General features: G+C 41.9%; 2 protein-coding genes across 13 annotated transcripts in view; one reads left to right on the plus strand and one right to left on the minus strand.

The window, feature by feature from the left end:
* LOC146511984 (receptor-type tyrosine-protein phosphatase mu-like) overlaps nt 1-23978 on the minus strand; it is a 189417-nt gene that overhangs the window by 164670 nt on the left and 769 nt on the right. The gene's annotated exons all lie outside the window — the stretch shown is intronic.
* On the plus strand, nt 1628-16598 carry LOC146511987 (uncharacterized). Of its 6 annotated transcripts, none has more exons than XM_085171672.1 (10): nt 1628-5280; nt 6402-6503; nt 7365-7448; nt 8162-8242; nt 8791-8907; nt 9999-12153; nt 12725-12781; nt 12881-13117; nt 13877-13942; nt 16052-16598. In XM_085171672.1, exons 1-10 carry the CDS (start codon nt 5239-5241, stop codon nt 16270-16272), a joined length of 3162 nt encoding a protein of 1053 aa, XP_085027798.1. In that variant the 5' UTR covers nt 1628-5238; the 3' UTR covers nt 16273-16598. The 6 variants fall into 6 exon arrangements, with proteins under 6 accessions (XP_085027798.1, XP_085027801.1, XP_085027802.1 ...); XM_085171675.1 differs by lacking the exon at nt 1628-5280 and having other exon boundaries at nt 5287-6503; nt 12881-12976; nt 13070-13117; XM_085171676.1 differs by lacking the exon at nt 1628-5280 and having other exon boundaries at nt 5287-6503; nt 12881-12937; nt 13070-13117.

Consider the following 23978-nt stretch of genomic DNA (forward strand, 5'->3'; position numbering starts at 1 on the left):
CGCTTCAGTTAGGGAAACCAACAACCCAGCCCACACACACACAGACACACACAGACACACACACACACAGACACACACACACACACACACACACAGACACACACACACACACACACACACAGCATATGAATATTTACTGTAGTAATTTAGGTTAAATAGCAGCTGCTGGGCCTGAAGTCACTGTAGGGTTTAACAGCACTATAGGAAACTGTGTGTGTGTGTGTGTGTGTGTGTGTGTGTGTGTGTGTGTGTGTGTGTGTGTGTGTGTGTGTGTGTGTGTGTGTGTGTGCTATCTGTTAGCTGGCAGCACTTTCAGATCATTAACATAATGATTATGATAAGAAAGAAAAAGCGTTAAAATCTTAATAAAATATTTATTCTGCCTTCCTCTCATCTCACCGTCGGCACACACACACACACACACACACACACACACACACACTCAGACACACAGACACACAGACACACACTTGTATTAAAGGAGGAGTTGGGGTCTTACATATGAGATACATATGAATGTGATATTCAGCTGTCAGAAACATGAAATATAAAAATGAGTCCCGCGGCTCCGGCTGCTCCTGAGTTCGGCTCAGGTAGGACAATCCTGATCGTGTGGCGATCAGAGTGTGGTCGCCACACGATCAGGATTGTCTGGCTCAGGTAGGACAGTCAGAGCGGCGATCATTGATCATTGTTACAGAATTATTGATTTATTAGAATCTTTTTTCTCTGTTTGCTGTAAAACGCAGTCAGTCTGAGGGTCTGCACGCGCTCAGTGAGCACCAACAGATGAGCTTAAAGTTTGAGTCGCGCTGAGCAGGCAGGAAGCATCTTAACACACACACACACACACACACACACACACACACACACACCGTCTTCAAACAATAATCCTGTGAATATGATCAGGGATTTGGGGCACAGCACTAATCAGACTGACATCTCTGGACACGGATTAAACACACACACACTCTCTCCATGCAGAGTGTGTGTGTGTGTGTGTGTGTGTGTGTGTGTGTGTGTGTGTGCGTTTGTTTTTCTATCCTCCTGGGGTCCATGACCTGAGATATCACTCACGCCATGGGGACCAATTTTTCCCGTGGGGACCGAGCCCTGGTCCCCACGGGCACAACCATTGTATTCAATAGAAAACAGGCTCCTGATATGCCTGGTTAAGTTTTTTTCAAAAAAAAAAAATGGTCCCCACAGATTCAATTTTCACAACTTTGTGTATGCCCTAGTGACCATGGGTTGTATTGCAGTGTGTGTATTTGCATCCGTGGGGACATTTTCCTGACAGTGTGTATAACTGTGTATCCCAGTGGTCCGAGATGGTATTGCAGTGTGTAAACTTGCATCTATTGGATCCCTTTTCTGACAAAGTGTGAAAGTATTTATAAGATACCACTTTGTTCCTTTATTAATAGTATTAGAGCCTGCCCACTTTAATGTGACCAGACTTCTATTTTATTTAATTATTTGTACCACAGTTACTAAGGGAGCTCATTTGTTTATTATACTTCATTTTCTTACGATTTTTTACACAACTGATATCATTTAAGGAGACAAAATATCAAATCATTAAAGTATATAATACTTATTATTTTTAAATGAATAAATGGTCAACTAAAACTGGGATAAATAAGCATTTTCAGCCTATATGCTGATGACAAATTAGAAAAAAAATCAGGAAATGCATCACTGTATTATGCAAAGTCAACCCACATTTTTCAAATTGTTTAGTGCAGTTTGAATAATGCCAACCATTTTGAGATTCAAGCACAACAGCAACTACATCCTCTAAATTAGAGTATAAGCAAATAAACAAGTGATATAAAAGTTAAACTCCAACAAAAACAGTCCACTTGTATTCCCAAAATTTGAGATGATCCAGTTTTGTAAAAAATAAATAAATAAATAAAATATTTTGAACACAGATTGCCGTAACACCTAGCAATATGCTAGCTTTGCATAGTTTCAAATTTGATCTCTGTAATACAAAACAGAGACGTGTGGGTGACCCAGCCATTTCAGCAATGAGTGCTCCACTTATGGAGGTTGGCCAGGTGGTCGGGGTCACTGGTACTCTGACACCTTTTCCCGTCCTGGAGCGACATGCAGCATTATGGTCAGAATACAAGGGGATCCAGCCTGAGCAATGGTAGAGCGGCAGGCAGTCCCTAATTCACCAGAACATGCGTCTGTTACTGTCCTGGGCCTGTGACCCAATGTTTTGATTTTGTATTATGCTTTATTAGTCTGTTTTCCTTTTGGTTCATGACTATTGGGGTATTGATTTCTGTTCTCTTGTTCTTCTGGGATTGTGAATTCTAGCTTTTAGGTTTAGTTCCGCCCTTGTGTTTATTCTCTTGTTCCCCAGTCATGTCTCATGTCTCTCAGGTCCCTGTATTCTGTGTTCCCTCCGTTCTCTGTCGGTGTTGTACCTCTGAGTTCTGTCCGTGGATTTCCTGCTTTATTTAGAAGGTCCATGACTTATGTCAGTGTATCTAGTTTTGCTTCCTCCATCTCGTTAAGTCTACTTTCTCCCGGCTGTGTTCCCACATGTTCGAGGCTCTATTTTGAACTGTTTTGCATGGGCAGCCCAGGCAAGGAGGACTCAGCCACACTTCTAGAAACCCTCACTGCTTGGTCTGTTCAGTCACTAGCTCAGTCAGTCACTCAACCACCTGATCCGCTTCTACCACAACTACCACTTTGGCCTGTAGCCCAGTTAGCCGCAGGCCTGTAGCTCCATTTTCACCTCAACCATTACTTCAGTCATTATCACAGTCTCCTGTTCAGTCACTCTCAGTTCAGTCTCCTGCTCAGTCTCCTGCTCACTCGTCTTTATCTCAGTCTGTCATTCAGCCTCCTGTGTTGCCGCTAGCTCAGCCTCCTGTGTTGCCGCTAGCTCCTCTTAGCACGGCCTGTACCTCTGCCATTAGCACAGCCTGCACCTCAGCCATTTCTTTTATCATCAGTCCAGTCTGCAGATCAGCCTTTAGTTTAACTGCCTGTTCAGTCTGTCGCCCAGCCCCTAGCTCACTCACCTTTAGCTCAGCTGTTAGTCCACTCATTGGTTCAATGACTCATCCTACGCAGGGAACACATGTCATGAAAACATTTGCTGGTTCTCAAAAGCTGGCCATGTTAGAGACAGTAACTCCCTCCAGGGCCTCCACAGAGGCTGAGTGTCAGCCACCAGCCGACTCTAGATCCCTGGAGGCTAAGGCGCCAGTGCCAGCTACCTCACCTGGGAACTCCACTGAGCAGTCTCAGTTGTCATCACCCGCTGAGAGCTCCAGCGAGTTCACCCATCCGCCTCCATCCTCTGCTGGGTGTATTAGTGAACACTTTCAGCGCTCTGAGGACTGCATCCCGCTGTCGCTGCCTTAGCCAAGCCAATGTGCTGCTCATCTCCAGCCAGTGTCAACACTGCCAGAGGTCCCCTGTGCCTGCTGGTTCTGCATCTGTTCCCGCTGGAGGGTCCGAGGGATCCATCCAGCCTGCAGCGCCACCTACTCCATCATTTGCGGCTGCCACGCTGTCATCTGGTCCTGCCTCATCTGGTCCTGGTCCTGCCACACCGCTACCTCGTCCACGTCCGGCTCAGCCTGCTCGACCTTGTCTGTGTGTGGTTTGGTGTCAGCGGCCACCTTCCAGGTCGCTGACTGGACTCCGTCGCCGAAATGCTGAAATGCTCCCACGCTGCTGCTGCCTTCCACACGGTTGGCCTTCGGATCGCCTACATTGCCACCGCTGCCTTCTGCACGGCCGGCCTCCAGAACTACTTGGTTTCTGTTGCTGGCCTCCTGGTCGGCCCCCCTGAACTTGTGTACCTTGGACCCTGGTGCCATCGACCTCTGGGTTGGCCCCCGGAGTTACCGTCTTGTATTATTGAGCCACTGGCCTCCGGGTTGGCCCACTGAGCTGTGGTTTTGGACTCTGTGTTTTTGGTTTTCCCAGGTCATCTGTTTAGTTTTGGACTCCTGTTGCCAGGATTTTGCTTTGTTGGACTCCGAAGTTTCTGCTGGTTTCCTGGTTTCTGTATTGGAGAGGAGTGTCACCCAGGGTCAGATTCGCTGACAGAGGGATCGAACTTCTGGGAATCCTGTTCGCAGCCGGTCACCATGCTGTCGCTGGAAAACTACTGAAGACTCTGATGTGGTCCCCCAGCCACCAAGGTTTATCCCAAAAAGAACCCCTGTAGTACAGCCACCTCTAAATTCTGGAAATCCATCAGCAGGTGAAATGTGCTCATCTCCTTGTTGTTTCTCTGAAATCGGGATGCCCACCAGCACCGAGCTCCAACCATTTTGCTGTCCCCACAAGCAGCATGGAAAGACAGTCAAAAGCAAGCATGGCCACCCAAGGAAGGCGAAAGTGCACTCTGTGCAAAAGAAAAATTCCCTGGCTGGGTGAGCAGTGCAATGTGGGTCTCTGTCTCCAGGTGGGTAGGAACTTCTTCAGGGTCTATCACACAGGGCCAAAAACGCCTGGACACTTGTAATATAAAAAGGCCAATAAATTAAAAACTGAGTGAGCAAGGATAAAAAAACATTTTTGTACATATTTATTATAGTTCATATTGCAAGTTGATGTTGTGTTGTATTTTGTTATTGCTGAATATCAGTTTCCACTATAAATCTCAAGTTCGTTTTTTTTTTTACTTTAAACTGTTGTTCCACTTTCATAACAATAAAATAATATAAAATGGCTGCCAGGTATTGAAAGCTGAGGTTATTCTATAAAATGGGGCAAAAGCATTCAGTTATAGTATGTTTTTTGACCCTTTTACAACCAAAATTACCAAAAAAGTCCAGGCGGCCTAAATTATGCTTGGTTAATAAAAGGTTAATTAATAATTTTGGATGTTAAAACCATATTAAACTAGTTTTTCTTGGATACATTAATATTTTGTTAAAACACAAGTTCAGCAATCTAATGCTGACATGTTGGTGCAGAAGGGAAGGGATAAGGGAAAACACACTTTTCCTGACTTTTGCGGTCCTCACTTTACCTATTCCCATCCCCCACCCACTGCAGTAGAGAAAACACACTTTTCCTGACTTTTGCGGTCCTCACTTTACCTATTCCCATCCCCCACCCGTCGCAGTCACAGGCTTGCAGGTGTTGCTAATTAGTCGCGTGCTCGGTGCAGCCAGACACTCGGGGCGTAGCTCGGAGGCGAGAGGAGACGGCTGAAAGTATGAAGAAGCTGACAGAGAGAAAGTGGAGATGTCCGACAGTCAGAGAATAGAGGATGAACGGATAAATGTGGTAAGTACATTAAACAAACTGTTTTAGTGTTTACTTAATAATTAGGCAAAGTGAAGTCTTTGCAGCCGACAGTTTGCTCTGTAGTTAGCATGCTTTGCTAATGCTTGCGTGACTTAGCTTAATGGGGTGTTTGACGACATTCTCCTAAACGGTACACTTTTTATCTGATATCTTAACATTCATGCAGTCATGAATGTCTGTTTTGGACACTTTTATTAGTTACTGTCGTAATTTTTGGGCGTCTGTGGGACTGAAAATGAACGCTTAATGAGCAATCAATGAGCTTAATGAGTAGCTAGCAATAGTGTTAGCTCTAAATGGTGAGTAAATTTCTAGAACAACTTTGTTCAACTATAGGCCTTAAGTAAGTAAGTCAACAAGAAACAAGCTAAGCAGCTACAGAGTCATTTCTTTTCAAAGCGTCAAGTTTTTGTCGTGGCGGGGAGGGTGGCAGTCGGAGCAGCGAGACAGACCCGCCGAAGCTAATCCAGGAGTCTGGATTAGCATTGGCTGTCGAGGACCCAAGTTCATAATGCAATTATTGTCGTGACGAGCTAAGAAATGGCTAAAGTGTAATGTTTTGTCGTGGTATGCCAAACGAAGCGTGAGGTCGCGGGGACAGCAACAGTACCAGAGCAGCAGACGGACCGACTTTTCCCTCACTTAAATATTCAGCCGTGGAAAGTAATTTGGTGGTGGTTTAAGTTTTGTTGTGATTGTTTTTGATAGACAAAAAAAAAAAATACATTTTCCTTCTGCAGTGGCTTGATGGCTTTTAATCACAAACGATGAAGTACTAAAAATATTCAATAATAAAATTACTATCATAGTAAATTAAGATAAATAAATGTAACAATATTAAGCATGTGAACAGACTACTGCACAGCTTAATTTAAACTATGACTTATATTCAAAAGATTGATTTTTTTTTTTTAAAAACCGTATTCATATTTGCACCATGTCTTTATAGTGACTAACATATGTGAGTAGACCTATGGATTTCACCTTAAATACTATCCCATTATCACTAAGTGTGTATTTCTTACTTGTTGATGTATAAAACTAGTGTACTTCAGGTATGGACATGTTATGTTAGCTGTTTTGTGTTTAACCTCCTCCAGAGTAAACAATCCACCAGACTGAAGGCACGTTTGCAACGCCTGAGAGACCATCATGATAAATGCTTGTCAAGAGCCATGGACTCCTTAAAACACCAAACACAGGTAATCATGATAGGTTTTTGATTTTTCCCATATTACAATATTAATAAATACAGTGGTGCTTCTGACTTAGATTTGTGACAGTATGAATGCATGTGCCAAAACATTCTGTAGGGGTGTGTTGGTTTGATTATGCAGGTGTACTGAAAAGATACTTTTTTTTTTTTTTTCACCAAAGCCAGGTGCTGAAGTTTTTTTGTGTCTCTGTAACGCCCGAGTTTCACCCAAGCAACTTTAGCATCGTGTCAGCTCTTTAGTTAACTAATTTGAAATGGCTTTTGCCATGTGTGGGAGGAGGGGGGAATAGTGTACAAACCTAGGACTGACATTTAAGCAAGACATATTAGCCTTTTATAAAGAAGTAGAAGCTGTACCCAAATGTCATTCTAAACTAAAATGTAAAAGTTTGTATAATGTATACAAATGTATACATAAAAGCAAAGTGTGTACACAGTTACATGTATTTCAGGGGGTGTTATCAGCCTGGCTGATCTGAAATTCAGCTTTTCACTACTTTTTTTTGTACTTCTGTACAGTACTTATATTTGGTACATCTCATCACTCAGTGCAAGCTGAAATTGTCTACAGCTTAGTTTACAACAGTACTGAGGGACACTTTTTAAGATGGAGCCATGTTTTAGTCAACTATAGGCTAATAGAAAGTTTTTTTTTTCTTTTGGTTGTGCTGTAATTAAAGCCTTCTGAATTTAGACATCAAAACCAAAGTATGTGTAGTAATGCTGTGTTTTCTTACACAGCATTAGGTTTAAATAAAACAGAGGATGCATTTAGGGGTGTATTGGTCTTGTTCATCACCTTTTTGTGAACCTCATCAAAAGAAATGTTTGTCTCTGTAATGTTTAGCCATCGGAGAGAACAAACCAAGAGGGTGAGACTTCATCACAACCCCAGCTCTCACCTAAGCAACTTGCAGCTTCCAAGACTTTGGTAAGTAACAAATTGATTTTAACTTGTGGTATATAACAGGCTCAGTACTCTACAAGTTTAACAGTTTACCATGTAGATATAGATGAAAAATTAGCAGTGGTGCTGGGATTGATTAATAAATAAATAAATGTGACAGCTGCCAGTCATTATGTGGCTTTTCTGCCTTTCTTTCACTGCATGTAATTTGTATAAAAGATGGGTTATGTTCACACACACGTAGGTGACAGAAGCAGAACTTGACACACAAGCACAGCCCACAGTAGTGATAATGAAATGGACTTCAGGATATACCTCATGATTGAGAATCCATAACTCATTACCCCCCTTAAACCACACTCAATTAATTTTCCACAGTTATATCTAATGCTAAAGTGACTTTGTTATCCTCCACAGCTCATGAAACTTAATAAAAATTTCTTTAGAAATTGGTTGTATATTAAGATAGTGTGCAAAGTATGTTGACACTCAAGGTGTGTTCTTGTTACCCATCCTGTGTGAGAGGTGAAGGAGAGCCAGAATGGTCTGCACTGTTTCTGATGTGGATTAGATGTCATTCATATTTAGTGTTTTCAAGGTGCAAATTGCTGAATTGACTTGCATGACTTTCAAAATTGCAAGTATGCTTTACCACACATCTTATCTAACATGTTCTTCATTAACATTATGTATGTAGACATGGTAATACATGTGTCTTTTTTAATTTTATTTTAAAGCCCTCAGCAAGTCTTAATCAAGAGGGGGAGACCTCATTGTCAGATCTTTCATTTGAGCTACCAACATCATCTGAGAGCATGGTATGTGTCAAATAAGCACTTTTAGCGTATCCCATATGACCATAAGTAGCTCTGAAACTTTTTCATAACTTGCAGGTTTTTGCTAGAGTGAGTTAAGCTGTCAGTTTTAAAGAGAACCAGCAAACACAGCCCTGACCATGCATTCACTGTTTTGTTAGCATGTACTGTCTTTATGTCACATACTGTCACACATGGCCTGGCAGAGAACTGAACAACAGGAGGTTCAATCTGGCCTATGGGTGGCTTTGCTTCAGCTTTAATGCTTTGCAATCTTTGAGTTAAATTTTTCATGAAATTAACTGTTTTCCTGGTGTGGTGAAGTCAGCATAAGTCTACATAGGATTGCAAATGTATGGGAAGTTAAAATTTCTAGATATGTTATTCAAATCAAACTCATGAGGTTGTTACAGTTTACTTACAGAACTCAAAATGTAAAAATTTCTTTCTTAATTCACTTTGGGTTGAGAAGTTAAAAATCAGGGTTGATATCTTTCTCGATGTATTACAGTCATTGCTGTCAATGTCTTACATCTCCCCTCTCTCCATAGGAAATAATTGTTTATGTTGATGCTGATACTGACATCGATATCATCACTCCTGAAAGTTCATACTCTGATGCTGCTGACCCAGATGTGCCATCACTCAAACGAACTGACAGCATATTTGTAAGTTTGCATAATTCTGGTCATTTCCACACTTTTATTAGGGCTTTAACTTACTGTAGAAGACTGGCATTGCAGCATTGCAATTTTTAAACTATATGTACTTAACAAAAATCTTGGGCCACTCTTCATTCTTTGTATTTTACTAGCAATATGGGTATAGTTCTCCAGGCTTCTTGAAGGACATTCAAAGGTCCTCTTTGGCTGTTTCTGCATTTTGTTCTGTTCTGTCAGATGATATTTGAAATATTTTTTATACCTGTAACTGTTATCTTTGGCATTATTCATAGATTCAGTTAATGAAATGGAAACAAGTGATGTTTTAGTGACAGTCTGCTAGAAAGAAATTACCTACAGATAACATTTAAATTTTATTTTTTTTCTAAGTTGTCTATGTGGGGACACAACACTGGTTCATCTCTCAAGTTAGGAGACTTTTTTTTTTTTGCTTTGAATGATTCATAGGTCATTGTTAAGTAGCTTAACAAACAAAAACATTCCTCTGAAAATAGTCAGGTACAAGGACTGGACTCAAATGAGTGAAAAAGTAGCCAATGTCCAAAGAAAAACTTTGAAAGACCTTCCGAATGTCTGGAGAACTATTGCTCAAGAGCACTTTAGAAATTACAAGTCTGCCTCCTTGGAGGAAAATGTAAAGTAATGAGAGAGGGGAAAAAATACAGGAGTTTTCATCCAATTATTTGAACAGCTCTGTTCAGTAATTATTTTACAGGTTGTTTTTTGAGAGTTTTTTTGTATCTTGTTTGATACAAACATTTGACATTTGGTTGTCAGCTGTGAATTCTTATGGTAGTGCTGAAATGGTATCATCCAGCCCTAATTTTTCCTTGTTAATTTTATGGTTGGGTTGAAACTATTGGTAAACAAGTGTTTGTGTATACAAAGCCAAAGTTCGTGATAAAAATGAAAATCAATAAATCCTATGACCCTTCATTAACCTGGTAACAGTTCTAACAAATTAAAGTTCACTTTAATGAAGGTGTTAAAGGGGTCTCACAGACGGTGTAAGAGTTTCACACCTGGGTAATTGTTCTTGCAAATTTAGCTATAAATGTCTCTATCTCGTTTTTCAGCTTACCAGTGAACACCTGCAGTCAATCTCCAAGGTGGCTGACACATCAGAAGCTTCTGGACGTTGTATTGAAAGCACTGATGATGAATATATTCCATCAAAAGACTCAGGGAATGAAAGCAGTTCAGAGGGATCTGACAGTCCTGCAAACAGGGTCCCATTGTTGAAAATTAAGAAAAGAAAGAAGTCACAAAAGACTTCCAGAAGAGAAGCACTTCCAAGTACATCTTCGGGTAAGGACCATGAGACAGTAGAAAGCGAAAGCTCTCAACCTAACCAGGGAAATATCATTGTGATGAAGCTGCAAAAAAAGAAAGATGGGGCTAGAGTATACAGTAAAAAGCATCACTGCTTATACTGTCCACAGGAGTGCCATAAAATGGCAAGTCACTTAATACGCAAGCACAGCAGTGAACTGGCTGTAGCAGAAGCAATCAGTTTTCCTTTGAAATCAAAGGAGCGCAAACTACATTTTGACCTCATTAGAAACAAGGGGAACCGTGCACATAATATTGAGGTTCTGAAAGCTGGCTGTGGAACACTAATCCCAAGTCGGCTAACTAAAAAACCAGTGAAGCCAAATGACTACTTGCACTGCGTTAACTGCCAGGCACTGCTGAAAAGACATTTATTATGGAGACATATTTCAAGATACAAGCTTTCACAGAAGTGCACCACAGCAAAACCAGGCAAAAGTCGGATCCAGTCACTTTGTGCCTTTGCACAGCCTGTCCCAGATGGTGTCAGCAGAAAGGTTTGGGAACTGGTGAATGCTATGCATCAGGGTGAAGTCAGAAACATCATCAGAGAGGAGAAAAGTATCTTGAGACTAGGAGAACACTTGTATTCAAAACATGGACATGACAAGACCAAACATGAGTACATCAGACGAAAAATGCGAGAAATAGGACGATTACTTCTGCGCTCACGGGAAGCAGGGACACTGAAAAAAATGGAGGATTTCTATGTACCTTCAAATTTCAAGTTTGTGGTTGAAGCAGTAAAGGATGTGGCTGGCTTTGATGAAGACAAAAACATCTACAGAGCTCCATCATTGGCTCTGAAACTGGGCCATAGTCTCAAGAAGATTGCAGATATTCTTGAGTGTGAAGCAAAGATGGCAGATTTTCATGATGAGGAATTTCTTAAGAATCTGAAGAGAAGCCGGGATCTTTACGAGAAGAAATGGGATGTGTGTGTTTCATCTCGTGCCCTGCAAACTCTAAAAGAAGGAAAATGGAACACTCCTCAACTCCTCCCTTTCACCGAGGATGTAAAAACCATGCATATGTATCTTGATAGGTACAGAAAAGAATACCAAACCAGACTTGCCAGTGATCCCAATAAGAAGAACTGGTCAATGCTGGCCAATTTGACTCTTTGCGAAGTGATACTGTTTAACCGCAGGAGAGAGGGTGAGGTATCAAAAATGCCACTAACTGCATTCACCCTGCGAGACACTTCAGGAGTCCATTCGGATTTGGCAGTAGGACTTTCAGAGTTGGAACAAAAACTTTGTTGCCATTTCCAGCGCATTGAAATAAGAGGGAAAAGGAACAGAAAAGTTCCTATCCTCTTAACACCAGACATGCTGTCCTCAATGGAAGCCTTGGTTTCACATCGGCGGGCCTGTGGTGTGTCTGATGAAAATCCCTTTTTCTTCTCGAGACCTGAAGCAGACACTCACTTCAGGGGATCAGATGCCATCAGACAGATTGCAAAGGAATGTGGAGCGAAGCATCCAGAAACACTGTCCTCAACTAAGTTGAGAAAGCATGTGTCCACACTGTCCACAGTCCTAAACCTGAGAGACAATGAGATGGACATCCTTGCAAATTTTCTAGGCCATGATATCAGAGTCCATAGGGAGTACTATAGACTGCCTGAAGGAACACTTGAGTTGGCTAAAGTCAGCAAAGTGCTCATTGCTCTAGAACAAGGCCGACTGTCAGACTTCAAGGGAATGAGCCTCGATCAAATCCAAATTAATCCCAATGGTAAACAAAATGTTCTTATATTTTTATTTCAGAGTAAATGTCTTTTGTGCTACATGGTTTTCTTATACTGCTTTACAGAAGAAATGCAGGAAGATGTGGAAAGTGATCTTTCAGAGACGGATGCATCAAAGGAGTCATCTTTCAGTTCCTCAACATTGAGTAGGTGACAGGTTTAACTGTTTTTAGCATCCAGCCATTTACTGCATATAAAAATAGATGACATGATAGTTTTTAAATTTGTAGCAAAAACATGGAATCTTTTAGTGGCAGACTGTTAACAGAGGGGGCAAACTAAAACATCAAAGTACATGCCAAATTGTTCCAAAAGAGTTTCATGTGATAAGTAAAATGAGAGAATGTATGTTCAATTGTTAAATTTTCTGATCAGTTTGGTTTGAAGTGTACTTAAATGTTATAAAAGGCTGTGAGCTGTCATTATTGACAGCTGATTTCAGTTAGTTTCTGGCAGGTGGATGGACAAGAACTGTATCCCTTGCTGCACTGCCCCATCACTATTGTGCAGACACTTGATCCAAATGACAGGCAACAGATGTCTGCACTTGTTGTTATGGCTTAATATTTGAATAGTGCAAAGATGTGGAGACATGCCATTCATCTTTACATACAGTTAATACCTCTAACAAAAAATACATTGCGTAGTGTGAAGGCTGAATGGGCACAGAGTTAAACCCTAAAACATTACTGACTTTTTTGACTTTTTTTGTCAAAGGATCCCAAAGATCGAGAAGTCAGCCAACCACTGATGAGTTCGATGAAACACCCACAGGTATCCAGCAGACTAACCAGATGGTACCTTTTTTAATTATTTTGTGGTTTTTATAAACACAGAAATTTTAAAAATATATTTTTGTATTTTTTTTAACAGGATCCTCAACACCTAAGAGAAAGGAGACAGGATCTGACATTGATCACCTTAAAGAGGGTACTTCTCACACCCACCGCACACCCTGTTTCGCCTCCGGTACCTGTCTTAATTTAGCCTCTAAGCAAGCTTCACAAAAACCTAAAAAAAATTACAGAATTTTGATTCTGTGTTATCTCAATTTGTTAACAGGAACTTCAACAAAGGAAAAGGAGTCTGACACTGATGCCACTAAAATGGGTAATTTGCACACAAACTACAGAACTTTAAGCCCCCCCTTCCTATGTTGAAACCTGCTTTTACAAATTGGTAGAATTAAACCAAACAGGAGCACAGATAGTATAGATGTTCTTTTTTGGGATATATTTCAGTTGTGCAAACCTGAAAACATTTTGATTGGTATGACTGTCTAGAGCAGATTTCCAATAATCCATAAGAAAACCACAATTTCTGTAATTGTAACTGGATGTACTGAATGTACTTTAGAAAGTAGGTTAGAAGTTTTTTTTTTAGACTGATCATTTTGAGTATCCCCTACCAAAGAGCCTGATAGCACTATTGTTCCCTGTATTGTGTAACCTTCTTTGTACCCTTGCGTGCTTATTACTGTTAGCTTTTTCTATTGCTGCTAGCTGCTTGCCCACCATTTTATTTTCAAGCCACGTCAGTTCAGTTGGCATTAATTCTCTGCATATAGAGAACCATGAATGGGTAAAATAGTTTGCTTCAACCTTTGTCATTGTTTTCCTTCAAGAGCTCTGCCAAAAAAATCACACATTCTTTAACTGAATGAGACTGGACTAGGTATTTGACTGACAGTGTAATATTGAAACTTTTTAGATATTTAAAATTTTAGCACAGTAGATGAGTTATGTAGCAGGGTGATAAGACTACTGCATTGCAGTCACAATTTTGCATGTTTTTCAGTATTTGTCTTCTGTGTTTCAGGGTCACAAGGTACATATTTTTTCTACTTACAGTTTACTCTTTTTCCCATAGGACCACCAAGATTCAAGCAAGGACAGTGGACCACAGATGAGCCTGATGGTGACCACCCTACCGCAGGTATCCCACAGACTGAGGCTTGGCATTTGCCCACATTTCTTCTTTACCCATTCCCTTTTTCACACAACAGCTAAAAAGGCTATACTAAAATAAGCACTGATTTGCTTTCTCACCCTAATAAGGGTTTTATTTCAAAGTTGTACAAATGTTCTTAGTACAATCTATCTAGACTTGATAATGACGTGATGATGAGTTAGTAATGATTAATGTAACAAGGCAGTAAGAAAAAACGGAGGCCTTTCAGTACAAGGCTTTCGTCAGCGTTACAGCAGACAAAATGTGTGCCAAATTTATTAAGGCTGACTACTTATGGTTGATTAGCTGGTTATTACTCTTGTCCAAAATGACTGTTACTGGTCAAAGAATTTACTGTTGTTACTTAACAGAAAAACACTTCTTCCTCTGTCAGCTCTTTTTTGAGAGCTCCAGTAGGTGAATACTTTTACCTGAAGCAACCAAAGTCATACAAAAGTCTTTATGTCATGTTAATTCTGGACAAGATCATTCCAGGAATCAGGGCTCTGTGCCAGAAAACATGTTTGGCTAAAACTAGGTAATCCAGGTTTTCCATTTCAGAGTGAGGGTGGATGCTGAGTCAGACCCTGTAAACCTAACCTGCAGGATTTCTTTGACTCCTCTCATTCTCCTGGTTTATCTGAAATGGCTGACTTGCATTTTTTTTCTTTTTCTCATCCATAAAGTTGCCATCAAAGGTCATAGTTGAGTGGTTTAGTTTGCAGAAATTTACATTTTTACAGACATTGAGAGACGTAGTGAGATAATAGTTTGTACTTAAAAAGACCACATTTTATAATGATTTACCAATGTAAGAATGGAAACAGAAATGACATCAGATTTACTATCAGTTAAAGATGAAATTTATAGCCCACTTTCTAACTCTGGATGGCAGTACAGCTGTTAGGCTGGTAGTTCCCATGTATTCGAACATTTCCTGTCCGTTATTGTTTAAAAAATCTTTTTAATAGCATGTAGTGAGTGTCACTAGATATAACACACCACAATATGTCATTTTTGATGACAAAGATGTCATACTGATGCAAATAAATACACTGGGTGCATCCTAATTCACTAATTTTCTTGTTCTTTTTTTAAATTGAAAGTTGGTTTGATTCTAACTCGTGCAGGCCATCTCAAAGCTCTTATTTCTGTTTGATGAGTGAGGCAACATTCACAGAAGCAGGCTTCACAAACATAGTTTTCCAACTGACAAGCCACCCTATTTATATATTATTGATATTTTTTTTTTATTTTTTATTTTTTTGAAGTGGCTGAGCAAACTGGTCTAATCCATCACATAATCACTGAATTTCATACCATTGATGGTGTGTTGGATAAAGTCAGTCTGTCAGCAAGAAACAATGATAACTAAGTTATTTGTTATTTCTACTCACAGGCAGATCGTTTTTAAGCATCTGATTTGATCTTTGAAATTTCATTTTTGTCAACCATTTAAATTAAATGGTTTATAGTATTATGAATATACTTGAATATTTTGTATTATTTAAAAAATTAAGTTCACAATTAGAACTTAAGTACATACTGACACTAATTCTGTAAGTGGATTCTGTGTCTCTGAGCAGGATGCAGTATGAATCCAGATGGCAGCTTGTTACTTATCTACAGGTGATAAAGTGAAAGCCGGCTACAGGGAGAAAATAATGCTGCTTTCAAGTGTCTCTATTATTGTTAGTCTCAACTGTTAAAGCTGACTGACAACTGAACTGTGATTAGCTACCTCACTTGTTAGAAGTAGATGTTTCCTTAGATTTTCTTGTATCTATCCTCCATCCTTCTTGGGAGGTACTAAGAAGCAAGGAAAAAACACAAATGATAGAAAAGTGTAGGCAGTTTCAGGGACATAGGATGTATCAAGAACCTAATGTGTAATTTGCCAGTTCACTGAAAGATTTATTTTATTAATATTCTGAAAATTCATGATTTAACTGGACCCTCAACAGCTAAGGGGAAACAGTGCAAAATTTGAAAGTGATTACTCTAAAACTGAAGCTTCTACCCTTTTAGTTTTGTCTTAATTAATCTTAAATTAATTATTACAACTGTATTAAGTCACTTTCTTTTCTATTTTAGGAACATCAAAGAAGAGGACTTGGACATCAGCTGAGGTCCATGCTGTGGAAAAGACACTAATGTCCTTCATTGAGTCTGGTAAAGTACCAGGAAAGTCGGAGTGCGTTGCCTGTATTGAGGCTTCACCGAAAGCACTTCAAAACAGAACCTGGACAGCGGTTAAGTTCTATGTAAAAAATAGAATCACTGCAATGCAGCGTAAAGCTGCAAAAAGAGTTTAACAGCCTGTTCTTAATTGTTCATTTGTGCCTTGTTTGCCCCTTTGCAATGTTTTTACGTTCTGTGCTAGACCAATTTTTTTGGACGTCAAAAAAAAAAAAAACGTTTGGAAAGAATGGAACTCGTGTTCCATTTTAATTAGTTTTAATTATGTTTTGAAAAGGAAAAGGCATTCCCGTTCTAAAAATGCCGCCTTGCTTATCATGGAGTACTGTCTTATATATACTTATATTTATACTTGTGTGTGTGTAGATGTATAGATATAGATATATATAGATATATAGAGATAGATATATAGATATAGAGAGAGAGAGATAGAGAGAGAGAGATAGATATATATATATCTATCTCTCTCTCTCTATCTATATATAGATATAGATAGATATATATCTATATCTATATATAGATAGAGAGAGATATATATATATATCTATCTCTCTCTCTCTATCTATAGATATAGAGATAGATAGATAGATATATATCTCTCTCTCTATCTCTCTCTATCTATATCTATATATAGATATACACATACACTGTTTATTGGATGTAAGGGGCTGAATGTTTGACTTTAAAAGGCTGAAATAAATGTTACCTGAAGGCATAAGCTCAGTTTGTCTGCCCATTTCGTACAGTAGGTGACTTCTTTTAACCGTCAAATGTGGTTTGGAAGAAAACGTGGCATGTGGTGGTTTCGGTAAAAATATTGTTTTGTTTTCTGTTAAAGCAGATCTGATGGTTCATATCTCATGAAAATCAACTGACAAACTGAATTGATTTAAAATTTATTTGCATATGTTCAATTATAACAAGTAAAACACTATACAAAATGTTAACTTTTGCTCAACTTTTGCAACATTTTAAAATGTCATAAATAGTGTTTGTGTAATTTCATAACTGCCTAACTAATATTTTAGAATCAGATTTAAAAAAATAAATTAATAAAATAAGTATCTGGCAGTCAGGATGAGATTGATAAAGCAATCCATCCATTTTCTTCCACTTAACCAATTCAGGGTCTCAGTCATTATGTAATATGATAGTAAGGTTTCATGGATCAGTGTTGTTGACTGTATGCTCATAGACACATGACTGGTCCCCAGTATCAGTAGACAGGTTATGACTGGTCCCCATTAAAACAAAAATTCAGGTTTAAAATTTATTTGAGAGTGTTTGACTTTTCAAGTCATTTTTAAGTTTAGATGAATTTATTATGAATTTAGGAGTGAAAATCATGTCTTTACACCCTTTGGAAAGGGTGGATCCCATTAGGCACCTGTCACTCAGTGGACCCCACGATGTAGGAAAAACAGGTGTGTGTGTGTGTGTGTGTGTGTGTGTGTGTAATCTCCTGAAGACATGCTGACTCTTCTTTATAATCTGATGTCGTAGAAATAATTTCATTAATCTGACAAACAGCAGGTCGGAGCAGGAGGCCGGCGTGCGTGCAGCGAAGTATCTGGACTTTGAGCTCCATCAGCTCCACGCTTTCCTTAAACAAACACCTGTCGCTTATTTACTTAGGTACACGTCCTCGCCCCCGTCCGCTCCGTCAGCTCCGTCAGCTCCGTCAGCGGCCTGCTGCTGCCTTACCCACAGACATGTTTCCCTGTGACAGCTGTGAGAAGTTTTACAAGCTGAACCCACCCAGAAGCAGCTAACGCCCACTCTGACAGCAGGGTCACATGACTCCTCCGGCTGCCACACACGTCTGAATCAGGGAAACCAGAACAGGAACCAGAACCAGATGTGAAAAAGTCACTCATAAGATCAATACCCTGATCTGGCTTACAAGCCCAGAGGCCCCGCCCCTCCCTGAGCCTGATTCTTCCTTCCTACTGTCGCCAAAGCGGCTGGTGGTCTAATCGTTGGGGTTTCTCAGGATCCCTGCAGGGCCTCCACCCTACAGGTTCATGGTGTGGCTGAAGGTGATCAGGTGATCTGAGCCAGGACTCACGGCTGTGGGTGAGTGGGTTTACTGTCATCATGGCAACATGTTAGGTAAACAGGTAGAATTAGAGCATGGGAGGGGTGGGGGTGGGGGTGGGGTCTTTGAGGAGTGTTTCAGTTTTGTGTTTTTGGCTCAAGCTGCTTAAATTCAGATGTGAGTGTGTTTGAGCTGCAAAGCATGGCCTCAACTTCACTCTGTCCCACGCTGTGTGTGTGTGTGTCTGTGTGTGTGTGTGTGCGTGTCTGTCTGTGTGTGTGTGTGTGTGTCTGTGTGTGTGTGTGTGTGTGTGAGTGTGTTTGAGCTGCAAAGCATGGCCTCAACTTCACTCTGTCCCACGCTGTGTGTGTGTGTGTGTGTGTGTCTGTGTGTGTGGCTGTGTGTGTGTGTGTGTGTGTGTGTGTGTGTCTGTGTGTGTGGCTGTGTCTGTGTGTGTCTGTGTGTGTGTGTGTGTGTCTGTGTGTCTGTGTGTGTGTCTGTGTGTGTGTGTGTCTGTGTGTGTGTCTGTGTGTGTGTGTGTCTGTGTGTGTCTGTGTGTGTCTGTGTGTGTGTGTGTGTCTGTGTGTGTGTGTGTGTCTGTGTCTGTGTGTCTGTGTGTGTGCATCAGGCAAAACTCCTTTTATCTCCTCCCTTTTCATCCTCGTGTCCGTGATTCCAGAAAACAGGATTTTCTCCTGGATCTTCACTTCCTCGTTATCCGCTGGTGTTGGTGACGTGACCTCGAGCGGCGCCTCGAGCATTAGAGACCTCGCTGTCCTGCGGAGAGTTCGGGGACCGGAGAAGATGCGGATCTCGGAGACGGAGCTTAGCGCTGACACCGGCCTCCTTCTCCGCAGCGTTGATCTCATCTCACACGTTAAACAAAGAGAGTTTTAATCCGGCTCCTTTAATCCCCGCTGGGTTTGCAGACACAGCGTCTGAAGGCGGCGTGTTAATCTGGGGAGCGGGGGGCACAGCGGCATCTTGGCCCGCCAGGGCGGCTTTAATCCAGCGCAAACACACAAAAAGTGGTGCCTCTGCTGCCGCTGATACTTAGATGTGGATTTACAGGGAGATTAAAGCCAACAAAGATTTTTTAAAAGACTCGAACACAAACAGGAAGCTGCAGGCGGGAGATGAGGAGCAGATTCATTTATTTATTACAAAACACGAACTCTGAGCTGAACGCACAGGACACAACAGCCAGAGCACAAAACATCCTGCATGTCCTTCACAGCCAATCACCAGCTCAGGGATGGACAGGGAGCTGGGCGGGTTGCAAAGCAGCAGGCAGAGGCTGAAGGGGCCAGAACACCTCTGCCTCCTGTCTGCACTCACATGATCAACAACAATGATCAAAAGCTTTTTCACTTCGCGGCGTTTCTGACTGTAATCTGGAGACACAATCAAACACAAACTCACCGAACTTTAAACACGTGCAGAGTCTGACTGATTGAATCTTTGCAGTGCAGTAGGGTTGGGCGATACGTACAAATGTTCCAACAATCGTAAGTCCAATAGTCAACGATGGGCGATATATTCGACTTTTTATGGGTGGAGCCATGTAATCATTGGACTATTTGTGCGTTTACAACACAGAAAAAGGCCAAACACGGACGAACTCATTTGGGATTTCTTTGGCTTTAAACTGGATGAAAGAGGTAAACCTAAGGATGTAACCAAAGCGCTTGTGCAGACGTACAGCAAAGGGCTCGAGGACTCTCAGGACTGAGGACACTCTGAGGCATTTGCTTGCAGATAAAAGAGGGAGCAGTTAAAACTATTATTCCTGTTGACTGCTTCTATTAGCTCCATCATTACGAGCAAACTTACTCACGGGCAAATAAAGAAAGAAATCACCCTTGATTTATTTGTCCAATCGCCCAACCCTAAACTGAAAACTGAAAACCTGGAGAAGCTGCGTCTCTAAAGTTTGCTCCAGAGGAAGCAGCTGGTTTGTATTTCCTGGTATCCACAGATCGATCGATTACTAATCACACGTTCCCAGTTTGATCTCTGTGAGAAGCTTTTCTGCTGCCAGCTCACAAACTGAGACGCTCGTTTAGTTGCAGAAAGGTTGGAGCGCTGTCGCCTGTTAGCCGACAGCTGTGACGGCGTGCTCAGTTTTTACCTGCTCAGGTAGAACCATCAAACACGGAGCCACAGTCCTCATCGCTCGGGGAACGCCGTCACCACACACAGCTCATTATTTCAATCAGTGCAGAGGTGAAGATCTGAGAGAGCGCACACACACAGTCACTGCAGCTGAGCGGCTCACCACACTAACACTATTAAAGGTGACTGTGCAGCAGCTAAAAGCCTCAATTGGCTTAAGAAGCACCCTGATAGCGCGCACACACACACACACACAGACACACACACACACAGACACACACAGTCACACAGAGCTAGGTGTTTCTCATGGCTGTCTGGAGCAGTTTTCAGTTTCTGCATGAAGACACAGTTTCCCTTCATCAGCGCTGAACATCTGACTCAAGTACACGAGATACTTTTATGCTGCTACTGTTTACATTTACTTTATACACCAGGTCCTGTTAAATAGCAGATAATCTATCAGGTACCTTTGTAGGTGAACGTGTAGCGTTACACAGCCACCATTCACAGAAACGGTCAGCTGATGGCGCCGTGACGGTGGGTGTGAGCGCAGCATCAGAACATCGTGACCGGAGCGAGCTGCATACTTTTACATTACTAAGAGTTTCCTCTGATCGTGTGACCGGCGATGACCTAACCTGAACACAAGAATCCACTGCATGATTTTTAAACAAATAAACTGTCAGACACACAGTCAGTGCTGATCACATGACAGGAAGGACGGACTGTGATTGGTCAGACGGAGCTGCCTTTGAGAAACAAAGAAGAAGAAGAGGAAGGAAGTGAAGGTCTCAGAGGTGTGAGCAGAGATAATTAACTCACTGAGGACCCTCGACACACACACACACACCTGAGTGCGCAGTGTGAGGTTAATCTGTGAGCTTCATTAAAACCCTGACGAGACAGAACAAAGAGCTGACTTCATCTGAACACACACAGAAACTCACACACTCAGGAGGAAAGGCTAAAGTCCTGAATCAGCGACAGTCCTGAACCTGGACACACCGGGAGTGTGTGTGTGTGTGTGTGTGTGTGTGTTGCTGAGTTAACAGTAGCTCTCTAATTACAGCCCGTCTCTGAGTCCAGGTGTCTCTGTGCACCTTCCACCACACTCACTCCCACATCGTTTCACTCCATGAGAACCACAGCCTACATTACCCACAGTGCACCTGGACAGACTGCTGTGAATTACCCGTGATGGACAAAAGTACTGCTTTTAACAGGGTCAAAGACTCAAAGGTGAAGATCACAGGAGGCTGCTTTGCAGTCAGAGGCTTTTAATTTGGAAATCTCAGGACAAAGGGTCGTTAAAAGGATGCTAAAGAACAAAAAACAACAACACAGTGAACAAAGTGAACACAAACTCCCACCTGAACCCAACCACCGGGCATGCTCATTAGCTGCGCTCCATCTCCGCCGTTATCAGGGCATGGCGGCCATCTTAGACTCAAACCGCAGAGAGTTTCTCACACACACACACACACACACACACACACACACACCCTGCAGCCGTCCATATGTGCAGCAGACAGGGACGGACAGGAGGAGAAATCAAACACACCCTCAGGCTGCAGGCAGAAGCTCCTGGTCTCCTGCAGTTTGACTCCACGCTCTTCTTCTGGACTTCAGTCCTGATCATTCCCGACTCCACCTGCTTCCATCCAGCAGCCATGGAAACCTAAACGCCGCGTTATCGTTCGGCTCTGCTTCGTTGTTGTTCTGCTGCTTTTGCTGCAGTGAAGGACGTGAACACTTCCTGACATCTCCAGATGTTTCTGAGCCATCAGCAGAACTACAGGCAACATGTCTGCCCTCAGGGAAGACTTCTCCGGTTTTTCCCAGTAATGGGAACCAAATCCCAGAGTTAGACCATTAAAGACCAGAGAATCAATGAGCTATACGAGCTCTAGGAACATTCATAAAACCTCCACAAGATCGATCCGCACACTGCCACCCAACACCAGTCAAACAGCAGCTCCACCCACAGCGACTTGAATGATTTATACATCAGATATAAAGTCGAGCTGATTCAGCCGGGAACTTTGTCCTGAAGAACTGATAAGATGAGCGTTACAGTATGGGACTGATGGACACGCCCACTGACAGCAGAAGAACCGCCCCAAAATGTTGGTTCTGTTCACCTGGACGTCAGTGGGAGGATTGAGTTTCAGCTGACTGCAGGTTTCAACCTTATGAACAGCAGCAGCACTGACGACACACAGGCTGTGAGGTCAGTTTATGATCAAAGCTCATTGATCAATAACCACTGATCAATAACCACTGATCAGCAACCACTGATCAATAACCACGAGTCCCATTCACAGAGAGTTGGGGAATGTCTGCAATCACAGCATTGTAAGATGGTGACAGATGTACCCTTAGGCCCCTCCTCCATTCAGAGATGGTCTTTTCCTTTTCACGTAAATGGCCTCCTTGACTCCGCCCTCAAACCAGCGTTCCTCCCTGTCCAGGATGTGACATCCTCATCATTGAAAGAGCGTCCACTGGCCTGTAGGTGTGAACAGACTGCAGAGTCCTGGCCTGACGAGGAGGCTCTGCTGTGTTGTAGCCAGAGGTTGTTTGGTTTCCCCGATGTATAAATCCTGCCAATCCTCCTGCACTTAACAGCTACACTATGTTACTCTGTTTGTGTCGGGGACCCGATCCTTGGGGTGGACCCGTTTTTGGCGCAGCGTTTAAAAGCGACCAGTGTTGAATCCAATCCAAGTGCAGACCTGATGTTGAGGGAGAGGCTTCGACATGGCGATCAAATCTGCTCTGAACAGATTTTTTTAAAAAACGAAGAAGTAAACTTTAGTAAAGGAGACCGTTTGCTCACTGCTGCCCCCACCAGCTGAGCACAGGCACAACAGCTGACTGAAAACAGCCTCACCTTCATCATCCTCACATCCACAGGCTGTACTACTGCAGTACAAGTACACACATCCACAACATGTCTGCGGCTCACTGCAGAGCCTGGGTGTTACCAGGGACATTAAAAGCCTCAAGAACACAACCAGACTGTTAATCAATAATCATGGTATTGATTTATCGACGTGGCCGTGCCGACACACGCTCGCATGGAGCTGATTCTCTGGGCTTTGGTTCAAATGAGTCTTTGAATGCAACAGTCAGAGCAGCGACATCAGGAAACCGAACGCACAAACACATTGTTTTTATTGGAGAGACGGCAATCGATCAATAACAGCCTGACCTTAAACCAGACACAGTCCCACCACGGCACATATTCTCTACTGTCCTCTACTGTCCTGCTGCTGCAGATTCTACTTGACTCTATTTTCAATTCTACTCTGCTGCAACATGATCACTGCATTAGAAATATGATCAATATTTAAACCTGTGACTTTTATTCCCACAACTGTTCAATGAGTCAGAATTCAAACAGACTTTTGGGAGGAGAATCAACCCTGGTTTCTACTAATTCTACTGTGTGACTCTTCAAACACCTGCAGAAAAACACTGAGAAAACACTCAGAATATAATCAATATGATCAATACGGTCAAATGTGGCTGTGTGAGTTCTACTTCACATGAATTCAAAGGGATTAATCTCAGCTCTGTGCTGCGACCTCACTGATTCTACTGCAAACATCTGCTGTGTTCTATTGTGGGTTCTACTCTGGGTTCTGCAGCAGAGCGTCCAGCCGA

The sequence above is a fragment of the Neolamprologus multifasciatus genome, chromosome 9, assembly GCF_963576455.1.
Source record: "Neolamprologus multifasciatus chromosome 9, fNeoMul1.2, whole genome shotgun sequence".
NCBI classification, from domain to species: domain Eukaryota; kingdom Metazoa; phylum Chordata; class Actinopteri; order Cichliformes; family Cichlidae; genus Neolamprologus; species Neolamprologus multifasciatus.